At 39.0% G+C, this 18,839-nt stretch overlaps 1 protein-coding gene across 1 annotated transcript in view; it reads left to right on the forward strand.

Moving 5' to 3' along the window:
* The window catches only part of CCDC82 (coiled-coil domain containing 82), a 49,944-nt gene extending 37,696 nt beyond the window's left edge, over positions 1-12,248 (forward strand). Inside the window, exons 6-7 of the mRNA XM_006887330.1 lie at positions 3,584-3,769; positions 12,183-12,248. Of these exons, the coding sequence (XP_006887392.1) occupies positions 3,584-3,769; positions 12,183-12,248 (252 nt within the window). The remainder of the gene's footprint in view (positions 1-3,583; positions 3,770-12,182) is intronic.
* The last annotated feature ends 6,591 nt before the right edge of the window (positions 12,249-18,839 follow it).

Consider the following 18,839-nt stretch of genomic DNA (forward strand, 5'->3'; position numbering starts at 1 on the left):
CTTTCTCCTCTGTTTTTGTAGTGACCTTTTCCTCTCTTCATGGATGATATCCTTAATGTCATACCACGATTCATCTGGTCTTCAATCATTGGTGGTCAGTGCTTCAAACCTATTCTTAGTATGGTTTTTAAATACAGGTGGAAATCATTCAGTATCACATTTTAATTCTATGAGCTTGTTTTCATTGTCTAATTATAAAATAAGAGTTCTAATAGAAGTCATTTACTACTTTAAAGGCTATGTTTTGTAGTGTAGATCTAAAATACTGCTGTTATTTCACTGCCTTTCCTATTTACAGTGAATCCTGAGAAGAATTTATTAGTTGGGAAATCATTTTTAGAGCTCAGAGGTCCCTGTGAATGAACAACAATTCTATATTAAAAAGCTTATTCAATTGTGAAAAAATAGATTTCATTAAGTAGAAACAAAGAACAAAAAATTGCATCATGAAAAATATAAAATTTAGTAAATCGTGGGGAAAATATTCTCTATAACTGCTTTCATGGGTTCAATAGTGTACTTTTAGAACATAAAAAAGATGATATTCTGATAGTCAATTAAAGATTGTTGTTGTTATGTGCTGTTAAGTCGCCTGCAGTTTATAGCGACCCTGTGTATGATAGCCCTAAAACCTGTTCTATCCTGTGCCAATCTTACTATCTCTGACACACCCATCCCTATTACCCCAGTCACTGAATCAATCCATCTCATCAAGGGTCTTCCTCTCTTGTGTTGTCCCTCCAACCTCCCAAGCATGATGTCCTTCTCCAAGGACTGAACCCTCCTTGCAACATGCCCAAAGTATGTCAGGCGGAGCTTCAGAATCTTTGCCTCCAAGGAGCATTCCGCTTTCACCCTCTCCAGGGTGAACATGTTTGTTCTCCTAGCAGTCCATGGTACATTCAGCAGTCTTCTCCAGCACCACAGCTCAAAGGCATTAGTTCTCCTTCTCTCATCCCTAGTCATGGTCATTGTCCAGCTTTCTGATGCATAGCAAGTAATTGCAAAGACCATGGCCTGTGTCACGTGCACCTTAGTCTCCAGACTGACATCATTGCTCTTCAGCACTTTAGCGAGGTCTCCGACAGCAGACTCTCCAAGTGCAATTTGTCTTTTAATTTCCTGGCTGCTGGTACCAAGAGAGCTGATCAAAGATAGTCTTGCTAAAAATGAATGAAAAGTTGCATCCTGATAGTTGTCACATCTAGTGTCACAACTAGAGTTTCCTTCTGAAAATGACATTGATAGAGAACATTTTGTGTATTTTTTAAAACAATTGCCTTCCATCAGTTTTGAACCATTGAGACCCCCTGGGTTGTGTCAAAGTATCCTAACTGCTTTTCAATGGCTGATTTTTTAGAGTTGATTTGTAAATCTGTCTTTCTTTTAGTTAGGAGCCAAATGCATTAAGAGACTATGGACAGCTTTACTTTTTTTTAAGTCCTCAAAAATTGAATACATTCATGTTTAAATTTCTTGGAAATCCTGTGTTTTTCAGGTTAGAAGTAATTAATATTGCTTTGTTGTTGTTATGTTGTTATGTGCCGCCCGAGTCGTTTGCGACTCATAGCGACCCTATATACAACAACCCTAAACCCTGCTCTATTCTGTGCCAATCGCATTGCTTCTGACACACCCATTCCGATTACCCCAGTCACTGAATCAATCCACCTCATAGAGGTCTTCCCCTCCTGCGCTGTCCCTCCACCCTACCAAGCATGATGTCCCTCTCCAAGGACCTGTCTCTCCTTACAACATGTCCAGAGTATGTCAGATGAAGCCCCAGAATCCTTGCCTCCAAGGAGTAGCCTGGTTTAACCCTCTCTAGGATGAATCTGTTTGTTTTCTTGGAAGTCCGTGGTACATTCAATACTCTTCTCCAGCACCACAGCTCAAAGGCATCAATTCTCCTTCTATCCTCCTTGGTCATTGTCCAACTCTCTGATGCATAACAGGTGATTGCGAAGACCATGGCCTGTATCAGACGCACCTTAGTCTCCAGAGAGACATCGTTGCTCTTGGTAGCCTGGTAGCCTAGTGGCAAGAAGCTGCACTGCAATCCTAGAGGTGCGCGATTCAAATCCACCAGATGCTCTGCTGAAGAAGGAGGAATAATCGCCTCCTGTTCCAGTCAGATCCGGTTTGACAGTACACACATAAATAATAATAATAATAATAATAATAATAATAATAATATTGCTTAATATAGATAACTTTCTCATTTCAACATTATCATTAAAACAGTCCTTGACACCTTAACAGTTCACTTGCCAAGGCACCTCACTCTGTGTGAAAAGTCCTCAACAATAGTTGTAGTGATCCCTAGGGCTTCTACTCTGAACATTCAAAGGGCAAATACTTGGCATCATCATTGCTTCCCTAAAAGCAGATTATGTGGAAGATTCCTATGGCTGTTATAGATAAAATACTAAGAATAATAGGATTTTCATATATAGTATTCAATATTTCTACCAAATGAGATGAACTTAATCTCTTAAGAATTCTTCCATTAGTGAAGAAAGGAGAAAATCCTTGTTTTTATATTTTAAATGTGTTTCCTAATATGGCCTAGTCCATTGGGAATTTAGCTGCCTACCCAAAGGTGGCATGTTCTACCAGTTAAAATCCTCCAGCGGCTCCTAAGAGAAAAATGAGCTATCTCCTCTTGAGAAAACTTGCTGGAGGACCAGCTATGAGTTGGTTCTGACTTGACTGCAGTGAGTTTGAGTTAATATATGAAACACAAGTATTCTTCAAAATATTAAGCATTGCTGTTCTCTTGTTTCTGTAGTTAGTTTATACATATCCTCTTGCCATCTACCTATATAGATCAATAAACTAAAAACTGCCTTTATAATATTCTCTTGTTATATTTTCCCCAATATAATGGTCAGCTCATTTTATAGGAAAGATCCTAAGCAATTTCTCTAAGGCTTTGTAGAAAATAATAGATTCATGTAATCACTATAATATGGCACGTGGACCACTGTCCCTGTCTCCTTTTGTTTATATATTTATATTATACTCGCCCACATCTCATTGCTGTTAAGTCGATTCCAATGCAAAGCAACCTTATCAGACAGAGTAGCACTCTATAGTCCGAGGCTGTGATTCTTCCAGAAGAAGACTCCTACATCTTTCTTCCCAGGAGTAGAGAGTGAGTTCCAATGCCCAGACTTTCAGTAGAGAGGCATTTAACCACTGCACCACCAGGGCTCCCAGTAAACTGTTAATAGCCTGCTATGTTTGTTAACCATATGGACTAATATATCCTATATAACATAAATTATATGATTCCATTCATGTGAAGTACTTACTGGGTCTCAAAATGTTTCTACTGTTGACAGGCTTCAGCCCTACCATTTCCTACTGCCCCTCTTCAGTAAAAAAAAAAAATGCTTACATTTTCTTTCTCTGATAATTTTCCTCCCAAAGATTTTGGCTTTTGCAGGTTTAAATAGTATAAATTAAAAAAAAAATATTGTTGCATTATTAAATTTTATTACTAAAAAAATCTGCAAACTAGGTGTTCATTACTCTGTTACTGGATAAGTCAGCTAATATTGTTTATTTCTTGATTTAGGTGTTTAAAGTTGGTAATACCTGTGCTGCTCGTACCAAGATTTATCATGAACTGAAACATTTTAAATTCAAACTCTACCAGGAATGCTGCTCCTTTGCAGAGATAGAAAAAATAGAAGATGAACAAGTTGAAAAAACAGTGGAAAGAATTTTCAACCAGTTAAATGAAGATCACTGGATTAAGGAGGTAATTCCTTTCTGTAGATTCTGGAACCTAATTATAGTTAGCCAAAGGATATAAATGATGAGAAGAGAGTGACACTTAAAACAAAATCTTTCTTCTGTCTTCATATGTTTTCTTCCACATATTCCTTTCATGCTTATCATGATCCTTCCATAAACAGGTGCCCAGATGTTCTAAGCACTCATTCGGCTCACCAGATAAAATCTTAGTAAGCAGTGACACTGTCTCTTAATGCAAAGTCTCTGTCCTTTCACTTTTGCATGTGTAATATTCTTTACACATAAGTTTACAGATAGGTTGGTTGGTGACACTATGCTCATCAGATCCAAACCCTCTTCTGTCCTGCACCATCCTCATCCTCTCTGACATTCTAAAGCCCATTGTTGCAGTCACTGTGTCAGTCCATTTCATTGAAGGTCTTCCACTCTTTCACTGACCCCTCTACCTTTCTAAGCATGATATCCCTCTTTAAGGAATTACTCTTCCTAACAACATGCCCAAAAAATGTGAGAACAAAGCTTCTAAGGAACCCTCTGACTGCACGCTTTCCAAAACATACCTATTTATGTCTTACAGGTATATTATCTTTCTTTTCTTTGACAAGGTATAAGATTCACCTCTGCCCACTCCCTATTCTTTATAACAGTTCCTGTGACCTGGACTTGTGCCAGTGTGAGGAAAGGATCTTACCTGTCAATTCTAATACTACCCACATCTTCTTGAGGATTTAGGATTGAGCAGTGAGCATTATGACTGAGAAATGAGTGGAATGCAGAAGTTTCAGGATATAGCAACTGATTTTTTAGTCCCCTGCTTATCAACTGTGAAAACCAGGCCAGGTGCTGATTGTGGAAAAGACCACCGCCTACTCATGTGCAAGTTCGAGTAGAACCGGAAGAAAATGAAAACAAAGCCACAAGAACCAAAATATGACTTTGAGTCTGTCCCACCTGAATGTAAAAACCATCTCAGAGACAGGTTTGAAGCATTGAACACTAATGAACACTTGAGACGAACTGTGGAAGGATATCAAGAATATCATCCATGATGTCATCCATGGGACTGATATCAGGGTTGGGGTGAGACTGAGAAAAATTGGATAAATTATATATACTGCATTGAAACAAATGAGGGAGAGAACAGTTTAATAGCGATATATGATTGGGTATTATCATTATGACAAGAGTCCAGAATGAAGGTTGTATAGTGAAGTGTACTAGGGGGGTGAGGGGGGAGATGATTGTATACCAATGAAAGAATTTTTCTTCTACTTTCCAAAGAGAAGAGCGAACTGGGGAGGAGGGGTGGGGCAGGGGGGAAAAATGCAACAATGAATGAATGGAAATCCAAAATCTCTGTAAATGTTCATTAAAATTAATTTAAAAAATTATATATTTATATATATATGTGTGTGTGTGTATATATATGTATATGTGTGTGTATTTATATATATATGTATATATGTGTGTGTGTGTGTGTGTATATATATATAAAACCAAGATGGATGTCAGAAGAGAATAAGTATTTCATTAGAACACCAAGATGCCAAAACAAAGAGAAAATATCAGGAAATTAAGGAGCTGAACAGAAGATTTAAAAGGGCAGCTTGAGAAGACAAAGGAAAGTATTTTAATGAAAGGTACAAAGAACAGGAAGGTTTTCTTTTAACCCAAAAGGGTTTTCTTTTAACTCAACATATCTTAAGCTGAAGGAACTGAAGAATAAATTCAAGCCTCGAGTTAGGGTAATCTGGGCGGAATATTGAGTGACCCAGGAAGCATCAAAAGAAGATGGAAGGAGTACACAGAGTCACTGTACCAAAAAGATTTCACTAACACAGAAGAAGTTCATAACGCAATGTATGATCAAGAGACAACTGTGATGAAGGAGGAGGTTCATTTTGCTCTGAAGGACTTGGCAAAAAATATGGCCCCAGGAATTAATGGCATACCAATTGACATGTTTCAGCAGATGGATGCTGCCCTGGACATGCTCACTAAGTTGTGCCAGGAAGTTTGGAGGACAACTGCCTGCCTGTCCAACTAACTGGAAAAGATCTGTATTTATCCTCATTCCAAAGAAAAAAAGATCAACAGAGTGTGATAATTATTCAGCAATATCACTGATAACATACACAAGCAAAATCCTGCTGAAGATTTTTTAAAAACAACTGGAACAGTACATCAACAGAGAATTTCCAGAAATACAAGCTGCATTTAAAAGAGGCAGTGATACTAGGGGCTTCATAGCCAAGGTCAGGTGGATCTTGGCTAAAAGCGGACAGTACCAGAGTAATGTCTATCTTTGTTTCATTGACTGTGCAAAGTCATTTGACAGTGTGGATCACAACAAACTGTGGCTGACCTTGAGAAGGATGAGAATCCAGAACACTTGATTGTGCTTATGTGAAACTTGTGAACAATCTCAATCTCTTCACCATCCATCCTGATGCTGCCAATTGGTCCAGTGGTGAGAATCTTTGTCTTCTTGACATTGAGCCTCAATCCATATTGAAGGCTGCAGTCCTTGACCATCTGCAGCAGGTGCTCCAGGTCCTCCTCAGTTTCAGTAAGCAGGGTTGTGTCATCCGCATAACGCAGATTGTTGATAGATCGTCCACCAATCTTGACCCCACATTTCTCCTCATAGAGCCCAGCCTCCCGGATAATCTGTTCTGCACACAGGTTGAAAAGGTGTGGAGATAGGACACATCCCCTGTATGCCCTTCCCAGTTTTGAACCATGCAGTGTTCCCTTGCTCTGTTCTGACAACTGCCTCCTGGTTCAAGTATAGGTTTCACATTAGAATGATCAAGTGTTCTGGGATTCCCATTCTTCTCAGAGTCAGCCACAGTTTGTTACCTGGATCAAGAAGCAGTTGTCAGAACAGAGCAAGGAAACACTGTATGATTCAAAATTAGGACAGGAGTATGTCAGGGATGCATACCTTTTCAATGTATATACAAAACAAATCATTCAAGAGGCTAGACTTTATGAGGAAGAATGTGGCATTCGGATTGGAGGAAGACTCATCAATAACTTGTGTTATACAGATGACACAGTCTTGCGTGCTCAAACTGAAGAGAACCTGAAGCATTTGCTGCAAAAGTACTGCAGCCTTCAATATAAATTGAAACTAAACATCAAATAAACAGTGATTTTCACAATAGGGCCAATTGGCAGCATCATGATAGATGGAGAAGAAATTAAGATTATTAACAATTTTAGCTTGCTTGACTCCACAATCAATACTCTCAGCACCAACAGTCAGGAAATCAAAAGACAAATTGCATTAAGAAAAGTTGCTGTCAGGAACCTCTCCAGAGTGCTAAAGAACAACAATGTCTCTCTGGAGACTAAGGTGAAACTGATCCAGGCCATGGTCTTTGCAATTGTTTGCTATACATCAGAGAGCTGGACAATGACTAAGAATGACAGAAGAATTAATGCCTTTGAGCTGTGGTGCTGGAGAAGAATATTGAGCATAGCATGGACTGCCAAGAGAACTAACAGATTTTTCCTAGAGAGGGTAAAGCCAAGTTGTTCTTTGAAGCTTTGTCTCATATAATTCAGACACGTAGCCAGGAGACACTGGTCCTCGGAGAAGGACATCATACTTGAAAGGATGGAGAGACAGTGCAAGAGATTTAAGATCCTGAACAAGAGCCCCTGACACAGTAACTGGTGTAATGGAAGTATGGATGATACAGTGAGATTGGCTCAGGAAAAGACAGGGTTCAAGGCTCTTGTGCTTAGTGTGACAAGTGACTCGACAGCACATGACAACAACAACATTCTATTGATTATAAAGTAGGGGTTTTGAAGAGTGCACTGGATTCTCAGAAATCTGCTGGTGGCTTAGGTCTGTTTTGCTCACAGAGCTTTTAGAATTGTTTGTGGTACATGGAAATGCTTGTATGATTATATTCCTCTAAAACAAGTCTGCTTAATGAACATGTATGCTTTCAAGCAGGCAATTACTTGAGATCAGTAGTATTTTTCATCTTAAAGAAAATGGGAGGGTAAGCCCAACATGACATCCATTACCTAGGTTATGTCATAGAGAAACTTGTAAAAGAGGGAAGTACAAAGAAGGCAAGAGGATTTAGAATATAAAATTATGAGCAAAGGGAAAGAAAAAAGGAACAACCAAAAGGAACTCCGTGGAGCTCAGCGGTCATCTGCCCTGTTTGGACAATGGCACTCTTACTGGTTTCCCTCCTGCCGTAGGCATCACACAACAATCCTCTGGTCTGACTCCTGCATCTTGACAGTCTTTTTCTCTCACTTTAGCCTTTTCAGGTGTTTATCTTATACTTTACTTACACATTTCCCCTGCTCCGCCAGTTAAACAAACTTTGTTCTTCCCCTATTTGTCCATGTTTTTCCACTTGTCTTAGGAAAGAGCCTGCAGTTGTCCAGTAACCTCCCTGCTCCTGGACACATTTTCTTCAGCAACAGTAAATTGTTAAGTACCTGTATTGAGGCATTTAAGTGTTTCTAAACCTGAGATGAAATTAAAGAATGTGATGTAATACCACATTTAGAAATAGTTATGTACAATAGTTATGAAAACCCACTGTATATTCATTATCTATCGATTGTTGTTATACTGTTGTTGTTTACCATACAGTCAGAACCGACCCATAGCTGACCCTCCAGCAGGTTTTCAGAGGCAGTTAGTTAATCTCATGGGAGGAGGTTGCCCAGCCTTCTCCCACAGAGAATAAAAATTTGCTATAGAATAAAAATTATAATGAAGACGGACAATGAAAAGCATATTCAGTTCATGTGTTGCTCTTGGGTGACATCAAGTTACCTGTGCTTCATCTGGCAACCCTGTGATGAGCAGAATCCAACCTTGTCCTGTCCTGCACCATTCTTACAGTATCCATCACAGTCATACTCATGCTTGTATTGCCATCACTGTGTTGTTCCAGCTCACTGAGAGTCTTCCTCTCCCTCACTGGCCCTCTTTTCTTCCCGGTTGTTCTTGTGGCCATCAAGTCAGAACCGACTGACAGCTGACCCTCCAGCTGGTTTTCAGAGGCAGTTAATCACATGAGAAGAGATTCCACATCCTTCTTCCCTGGAGCAGCTAGTGGATTCAAACTGCATGCGTTTGGGATTGCCATGTAGCCTCTTACTACTAGGCCAGCAGGGCTCCTTTTCCTAAAGATTGGTCTTTCCTGATACCATGCCCAAAGTATGTGAGACAAAGTTTCACCATCTTTGCCTGTAAGAACCACTCTGGTTATACTTCCTCCAAGACAGACTTGTAGGAAAAGAATAAGTACTATATTATGCAGAATGAATACCACTTAACATTGGGTACAGAACTTTTTCAAGGTGGTGTATGTTTGGGATAACAGGCACATTTTTGTACGTAAAAATCCCAAAGTGCTTTACTTTGCGGAGGGATCCCTCCTACTTTAAAAAAATTATCTATCCATAGAGTTTCTCTGATTCACTAGAAACCATACCAGTTTACCACGAAAATAAATTCACATGCGAATTTTTGTGCTATGATTAAATTTCACAATATGTCAGGTGTCTGGTATACCTTAGTTTGACTGTGTCTGTCTGTCTGTCTGTCTGTCTTTGGGGATATCCCTATGTGTGTTTGTGTGATAGGTATCTCTTCTGGATACAATCTCATGATCCCCATTAATAAGATCCTCTCAAATGCCTTAAACTCAGTAATATTTGAATGCCCATATTCAATACCATTTCTGCCCTTCACTCACTCCCTATAATGTCCATCCCATCCTCCTTCCTTACACACACTATTTGTTTTTACCCCTGAGCTGGTGTTTCACACTTTGCTTTTTCCCTTTCTTGCCCCTCCTCTTCCTAACACTTTTATTCTGTTCTCTTAGGGTATCCCAGCCATCCTTTCCAAAATCCTGATCATTAAACTGACTTTGTTCTTTCTGTCCCTCCTTCCGCTTGAACCAGGAAGTTGTTGTTAGGTGCCATGCCGTCATAATGACCCTCTGTGCAACATATTGTAACCTTGCCTGATCACGCGATATAGTCTCACAGCTCCTGTTGTGCTTGCAGTCCATTGCTCCAGTCACTTTGGCAGTCGAGCTCATTGAAGTTCTTCTCCTTTGCACCCTCCGACTTTCCATGTATATTTTCCCCTTCCAAGGACTGGCCCCTCTTGACAACATGCTCAAAGTATGTGAGACAAAGCCTCACAAGTTCTGCATCTATGGGGCACTAAGACAGCACTTCTTCAAACACATGTTTGCTTATTCTTTCTGCTGTCCATATACAATGCTCTTCACCAGCACAATTCAAAGGCAGTGGTTCTTTTCAGTCTTTCTTATTCATTGTACATCTTTCACCTTCATGTGAAACAATTTTTGGCACATCTTAGTCTTTAATCTGATATTCTTGCTCTTTAATATTTTAAAGAGGTCCTTAGCAACAGATTTGCTTAAAGTGATATGTTTTTTAGTTACTTGGTTGCTGCCTCCATTGGTGTTGATTCTGAATCCAAGTAAAATTAAATCATTGACAAGATTAATCTTTTTTTCCATTTTCATTAAGTCACCTACTGATCCCGTGGTGAGGATTTGTTTCCTTTATCTTGATGAATATTCCATTCTGAATTGCAATGTGTCGGAGAGCTAGATGATGACTAGGCATGGTAGAGAGTCAAATTGATGCCTTTGAGCTGTAGTGCTGAAGAATAGTGCTGAATGGACTGCCGGGAAAACAAACATGTTTGTCCTAGAGAAGGTGAAGCCAGCCAGCTCCTTGGAGGCAAGGTTTCTGAGACTTCATATGACATACTTTGGGCATATTGCAAGGAGGGACCAGTCATTGGAGAGGAACTGCATGCTTAGAAAGGTCAAGGGATGGAGAAAAAGACAGGGAAACCATCGATGAGATGGACTGATACAGTGACTGGAGTGGTGAGGGTGGGTGTGTTGGAAACAGTAAAGTTGGCACAGGATAGAGCAGGTTTCAGGGCTGTTGTACATGGGTTCTCTATGAGTCGCAAGCAACTCAACAGTACCCAACAACAACAGCAAGCTATTGTAAACTGCCTGGTTACTAAGCCACAAGACCCACTAAGTAGTCCATAGGCTCTTCGCTTTCAGGTTCTTCCTTTCTGGAAACAGTGATCCAGTCGCAGAGAACTGTGTTTGGAGGGAGAAAGGGGTCTAATGGCCCAGCTGTGGAGGAAAACATACTTTCCGTAGTGCTTTCTGTGAGTCCCTGTCACCACAAACATGCACCTCAACAATACCCTCTCATGCCCATTGGGCCTATGATTAGAATTCATAAATATAATCAGGAAATTATTGGATCATTTCATCTCCTCCAATGAAGTGATTTTCCACATGCCTACCAGGAATTCTGTACGCCAGAATAACGTGCATCTCTTCCCATTTCCCAACCTGCCTGAGAAAAAGCCCTGCCATTCTTCTTCTACTCTCAACCTTAAAATCTCCACATCATCCTCACTCCTTTCTTAGCTTATTCTACTTCATGCTCTTCGCTTGTTGCCCTTTACTTTCTTACTTTATTGCTATCATGCAAATCTGGGCGCTCATTACCTGATCCAGTTGCCAGACTCCCCTGAACTTGGCTGTGCAGCCATTTTCAGTCCTCTGCTCAGAAACCTTCAGCAGCTTCTTTTGCCTATCAAAGTGTTAATCAACTCCTAAACCTACCATTTCATACTTTTAATTCTCTTATCCTATCCTTTTCAGTTCAGATTCTCAAGTGCCACGTAAAACCCATTTTTTATGATGTTTTCCTGTCACCTCAAGTTGCCAACACCTCTTTTCTGAAATCCCTAAATACAGTGTCTGTACTTTTTTGTGCTACTTGTTAAATGTTAATTCTATATTGCTCCTAAACTATAATTTCAGAAGCAAAGAATGTGTCTTATTTTTAAGGTAACTAGACTTGCAGTATTTAAATATTTTATATAATATATTCAAGAAAACTTTAATTATTGAAGTCATTGCATTTCTGTTATAGAAAAGGTATGAGTTATTAAAATGCGGTAGTAGTAGTAATAAAAAGCTGAACTCTTGCCAGTGTTTTCTGTGAGAAAGAAATATTGTTATATACCATTGAATCTGAACTGACTTATAGCTGACTCTCCAGCGGTTTCAAAGGCAGTATATTGCATAAGATGAGACCACTTCTATTTCTCCCTTGGAGCAGCTGATTGGTTCAAACCATGTACCTTTGAGTTTGCAGTGCGACTCCTTACCACCAAGCCACCAGAGTTCCTAAGGAGATGGAAATGGTTGTTCTAATTATATTCTGATTAATGATAAAAATGATTTTGTTCATAACTGCCATTCTGAAGCATGCTTATTACTATTTGTGACTGTAGATTGAAAAGGCCTAATTGTCTTTGAAATAATTGTCTTATTTTAATGCAGAAATATCATGTACTTCAAGACTCTCTCCAAGAAGCAGACTACTTTCAAGATGAGAAGTTTGACTGACAAGAGTACATTCCCTTCAGAGGAGGTCTTTACAAATTGTTGTAAATGTGATGATCATGACTGATAATTACTTGTATCATGTGACATGGCATATATTTCTATGTTTTATGTATTTTTTTTCCATGGTAAAATGTCTTGCTTAAAATATATGTTCATTTCTGTTCCCTTGAGATGGGACAAAACAGAGTAATAAATATTTTATCTGATGTTTGTAGTAAACAATCTCATTTTTTAAGTGACAAATATATTTTAAGATTATATAATAATAATTTTATAACAGATGATGATAAAGTGAATGAGCCACTGATGTCCTGTTAATAAAAAAGAAATACAATGTATTTTAAAATACATTTAGTCTAACAAATGTATCATCATTGCTTTAAATCCTTGTGCCTATTTATTCCACATTTCTGCAGTATTAAATGATCTTAATGAATATGTTTAAACTATCGTTATCTAAATCAGTTTGCCATAGAGATACCCTCAATATAGTATTCAACTCAGTCCCTTTTCCTGGGAATTGGGCTGTATTTACCAAGTCCAAGTAAAAGGGTGCTTTTATCTTTCTTTAAATTTCCCTTAGAAGTAGATTTCAGAGCTCTAGAGCCTTTGAACTCTCACATTCAGAAATAATTTCATGACTTGAGTTTCCATTTCTTTTTCCTTTTTCATTTTATATAGATGCTATGAGTTATGCTCAACTTGATGGCACTTAACATCGTAATAGCAACAATGATTAAAGTGTGTTTTATTTTATCTATAAGTTTTCCCATAAAAGTATATGTTGCAATAAAAAAAATCACAGGGGCAAGTTTAGCCCCAAATAAATTTAAAGCCATTTGGATTTTTGTTTACTAAAGTAAAATGAATGCTTTCAAAGTGAATAAAAGTGGTCCCTATCTATTCCGTGTCTTCAATCCTGAAAAGGGTGTCTTAGTAAGTTCTGTTCTATTGTAAAATCTTAGAGGCTTATGTCTTAACAGACATGTTGGCTGAACCTGACTTCATCTGTTAAGTGATTTATGCTGTGACCTCATTGTATAGTGACCCTATGAACAAAAGATCTGAACCCTGTTCTATCCCGTACCATCCTTACACTTGCTGACACTCAAGAGCCCACGGCAGCAGTCACTTTGTCAGGTCACCTGGTCTCTCCTTGGCTGACCCTCTACCCTTCCCAGCATCATGTCCGTTTTCCAGAGAATAGCACCACCTAGCAACATGCCCAAAGTATGTGAGGTGAATCCTCATCATTCTTCCCTCCAGAGAGCACTCCAAGACATATCTGTTTGTTCTTTTGGCCATCCATGGGATGTTCCATACTCCTCTCTAACATGCTCAAAGGCATCAGTTCTTTTCCTGGCATCCTTATTCATTGTCCAGCTCTCAGATGTATAGCAAGTAATCAGACTATGACCTGAATCTGACACACCTATAATTTATTAAGTCCTTACATGGAGATTATGAAATATTTCTACAACTCTTTTGCTGAAATTATTTGTACTTTTACAAACTGGGTATAACAATGAAGGGAATCTCAGTGGTAGGTTTAATGTATGGAGTACATCAAAAGTATGAAATAGAAATTTCAGCCATATGTATCTAGCCTCTGTGTATTTCTTTGACGTATGGAAATACTCCTTAACTAAATTCCAGGGAATAAAGGTGAAGCAGATCTAGAGTATGGAGGTGAAGATGGAGTGTCCAGAGAAAGCAAAGCCTAGAAGTGATAGTTAGATTGGAAGGGTGAAGTGTTGCGAATGATTTCTGAAAAGGTGAGAGAAGAAAAAAGAATTAGCTCCAAAGTATCCCTGATGAGTCTCAGTAACAGCACTTCTCATATTTAACCCTATAAAGATTATATTTGTTCGTGAGTACCATTGAGTTGGAACTGAACCATAGCTGACCCTCCAGTGGGTATCCAGAGACAGTAAAGCAGACAGGAGGAGACTGCCCATCCTACTCCTGCAAACAAGATTAGACAGCTCAAAGACAAAGAATTTCAACTAGAGTGCTTTTTACTTAACTATTGCTTTTGATGCATTTACTTGTAACATTCAGGGAATAATGATCTTGGGGACTGATGCTGGCAGATTACTTCCTTCCTGTGTTAGCCATCATTTTGGTCTGAAGCACTTGCTCTGTTATAACAACATCCTGACCGTTGATGAGAAAAGGCCAATAGAAAATGTCTTTTCTCCTGTCTGAGGCCACTGCAACCAAGTAAGCTACTTCAGAGGGGTTTTAAGGTTCATAATAACACCAGAAGAATGGCAATGAGACAGGCTATTAGGAAGTGAGAATTAAGGATAAGGGCACCAAAAAGCAAGTAAGAAAATGGAAATTTGATGGAATAGAATTAACCTTTACTGGTATTACTCCTTAATACGTTGTTGTTATATGCTGTTGAGTCTACTACAACTCATAGCAACACTATACAGTGGCTCTGAACCTTTTCCTTTGTGGATCTGTCCTCACTATCTCTGACCCACTTGACCCCATTGCCACAGTCACTGTGTCAGTTCAGCTCTTTGAGGGTCTTCTACCTTTCCTAGCATGATGCCCTTCTCCGAGGACTGACCTCTCCTGATTACATGCCTGAAGTACGTTAGATGGAGTGTCACCATCCTTGCCTCCAGGAAGCATGCCGGTTTCACTTTCTCCAGGACAGACCTGGTCTCTTGGTTGTCTATACTCTTCTCCAGCACCACAGCTCTTCTTCTTTCATCCTTAGCCATTGTCCAGCTTTCCAATGCATAGCAAGCAGTTGAGAAGACCATGGCTAGGGTTAGGCTACGTTACTCTTTAGACTAACATCATTGCTCTTTAGCACATTACAGAGATACCTGACAGATTTTCCTGGGACTAATTTGTCTTTTTTTACTTTGCCATCCTGTGCTGCCTTTTGAAATCTTCTATTCAACTCTTTAGTATCTTTCATTCTTCCTTGTGCTTTGGCTTCTCTGCACTCCAGTGCAATTTTCAGAGTCTCTTCTGACATCTATTTTGGTCTTTTCTTCCTCTTCTGTCTTTGCAATGACCATTTGCACTCTTCCTGGATGATACCCTTGATATCCTCCCACAACTCATCTGGCCTTCACTCATTAGTGTTCAAAACCTCAAACCTGTTCCTGAAATGGTTCTGAAATTCAGATGGGATAGACTCAAAGTCGTATTTTGGTTGCCTTGGATTTGGTTTAATTTTCCTCAACTTCAGCTTGAACTTGCATATGAGTAGTTGGTGGTCTGTTCCACAATCAGCTCCTGGCCTAGTTTTCACAGCTGATATTGAGCTTCTCCAGCAGTTCTTTCCACAGATGTAATCGATCTGATTCCTATGCATACTATCAGGATTTCAAAAGGCAGCACAGGATGACAAAGCAAAATATTACAATGAAATGTGCAAGGAGTTGGAGTCAGAAAATCAAAAGGGCCGAACTCACTCAGCATTTTTTAAGCTCAAGGAACTGAAGAACAAATTCAAACCTCGAGTAGCTATAATCAACGATGCTTTTGGCAGAATGTTAAATGATCCAGGAAGTATTAAAAGAAGATGGAAAGAATATACGGAATCACTGTATCGAAAGGAATTGGAAGACACAGAAGAATTTCATGAAACAACATATGAGCAAGAGCCTATGGTGATGAAAGAAGAAGTTCAGATTGCTTTGAAGGAAATGGCAAAAAATAAGACCCCCGGAATAGACGGTATACCAATTGACATATTTCAGCTAATAGATGCTGCCCTGGACATGCTCACCATGTTGTGCCAAGAAATCTGGAGAACAACCACTTGGACAACTGACTGGAAGAGATCTATATTAATCTTCAGTAAGATTTTGCTTGCATAGGATATTAATGATATTGTTCAATAACTTGTATATTCTGTTGGATCATCTTTCTTGGGAATGGGAATATATGTGGATCTCTTCAAGTCTGTAGGCCAGGTAGCTGTCCTCTAGATTTCTTGGCACAAGCTGGTGAGCATGTCTAGGGCTGCATCTGTCTGTTGAAATACATTAACTGATATTCCATCAATTCCTGGGGCCTTATTTTTCCAATTCTTTCAGAGAATTGACTTCCTCTACTGCCATTGGTTCTTGATCAGATGCTACTTGCTGAAATAAGTGCATGCCAGCCAATCGTTCAATCACTATAACACTAAAAAGAAATCGTGAATTTCTAGATCTTCTGTCTGATTATTTTTTTTAGCTGTATACATTTGTTACTTCTAGTGTTGGATGCTTTAGTACAAGGTTGCTATGGATAATAGAGATAATATAGAAAACAGAAATACACAAGCAAAAGGGAAGTAATGTTTGAAAGAGTCCATATACAGATGTTTCTGGATTATGATAGTTTCAGATAAATACCATAAAAGGGCAATTGGATGTAATCAGTGATGTTTCCTATTCTGTTTGCTCTCAGCCTTATTCAGATGCGTAGTTCTGTGCACTTCCCATTCCTTGGGAGTATGATCACTCACTAGACTGCTGAGTACATGTGTGGTAACTGCAGTCCACAAATTACTTTGGAACAGTTCCCCTTCTCTTATAGCTTTCCACACTAAATAAATTGAGACAGCAAGTCTTCTGGTTAAAAGAATGGTTTTAGTCTACGGCCATACCACCCTAAAAGAATGGTTTTAAGCTATGGTTTGTCACTTCTCAGCTGCATAACCTGGACAAGTTCTTTCCAGGAGCCACAGTTTTCTCATTCATAATTATGGCTTAACAAATACCTAGCTATCAGGATTGTTTATGAATGAAACAAATTGCTATCAAGTAAATTCTGACTCAGGACAACCTCATGTATATCAGAGTAGAACATTACAGGGTTTTCAGTGATTGCTTTCTCAGAAGTAGATCACCAGCCTTTTGGTTGACATTGGAACACAGGAACCATTCATACCACACTGGGGCCCCACTTGTGGATTAAGGAAAATCATACATAGTAAGCTGTGCACATAGGGTGCTATGAGTCACAGCCGTTCTGGTGGAATAGTCCATAGGACATTATGCTGTTTAAATCTACCAGTGACTATAGAAGAAAGATGGACTGTTTCCTCCCATGTAATTGACTGCCCCAGAAACTGCTTGGAGGGTCAGCGATGAGTGGTTTCCAACTCTACAGCAATCCAGTAAGTTTGAGTGAGAAACAAACAGGAAAAAAAAAAGCTATGCCTGAAACAGTGATTGTCTAAGAAATAGTAACAGAGCTATCCCTAGCATTGTTGCTGTGTTTCAACCTATTGTTGCGACTCTGCCACACCATCTCATGAGGATCTTCCACTTCAGTGAGGGAGATGTCCTTCTCCAGTGTCTAGCCCTTCCTGATAATAAGCATTTCTGGCTGCATTTCTTCCTAGATAGGTTATATCACTTAGGATGAGTGAACGTTGACTTCAATAGTGCACGTGCACATGGTGGTGATTGTGAAGATGGTACAGGAGAGGGCAAGGTTTCCATCTGTTTTGTTGCTGTACAAGGCAGGGTTGACTCAACAGCACCTAACAGCATTGTGGATTGTGGAACCAGTGGTAAAAAAAAAGATAAATAAAATGGTACACCATATTTGGTAAACCTACAGAAGTGTTAAAAAGCAAAGACTAAGGTGTACCTGACCCAAGACATGGTGTTTTCAATCACCATGAAAAATGTAGGCAATACATAGGATTATTAAAGAGTTATTGATGAAAAGAACCTATTAAATGACCTTCTTATAAAGATTATGAAAAAGAGTTATTGATGCTTTTGGGTTATAGTATTGGAGAAAAATATTTAGTATATCATGCATTGCCATACAAATGAAACCTTATCAGGGAAGAAGAGGAACAGGAATGTTCCTTAGAAGCAAAGATGGTGAGACTTCCTTTCACCTATGTTGGGACATTTTAATAGGAGGGACCAGATCCTGGAGAAGGACATCATACTTGGTGAAATCAGTGAAAAAAGGAGAGGACCTTTATGAGATTAACTGGCCTAGTGGCTTCATTGTAGCAACAACTGTAAAGAGGGCCAGGCGATTTTGTTCTCTTTTACACAAAATCACTATGAGTCAGGATTGGTATTCCAGCACCTAACAAGAATATTTTGATGAAGGATTCTAGGCAATTTAAGGCTATAGAGTGAATTTTAAAAAAAATAAAATAAACCCACTACCATCACATTGTTTCCAATTAATGTATAGCAATCCTTTTGAACTAGAACTCCCTGGAGGGTTTCCAAGGTGTAGCTTGTCACATCTTTTTTCAGCAGGGCAGCTGGTGGGTTTGAACTGCTGATCTTTTGGTTAGCAACTGAGTGCTTTAAACACTGTGTTCCTGTGGCTCCTCTAGTAAGGTGTAAGTTGAAATATTTTTATCCCTTTGATCAAGTATGATTATTGGATATGACATTCTCACAAGAAAAGAACATACTAATATACACCACTTTTAGGTTGTGAAATGTAAGATAATAAAAATATCTTCACTTTTTAATAACATGACGGTTGTGAGCATGAATGAGAGTTCTCCCTTCAAATTTTGCATACCTATCAAAGTTACTTCTCTGCCTTTTTCTGTAAGATGGATGTGGAATCTATATTTAGAAG

The sequence above is a fragment of the Elephantulus edwardii genome, unplaced genomic scaffold (assembly GCF_000299155.1).
Source record: "Elephantulus edwardii isolate Elephantulus edwardi_28Jun2011 unplaced genomic scaffold, EleEdw1.0 scaffold00056, whole genome shotgun sequence".
NCBI classification, from domain to species: Eukaryota; Metazoa; Chordata; class Mammalia; order Macroscelidea; family Macroscelididae; genus Elephantulus; species Elephantulus edwardii.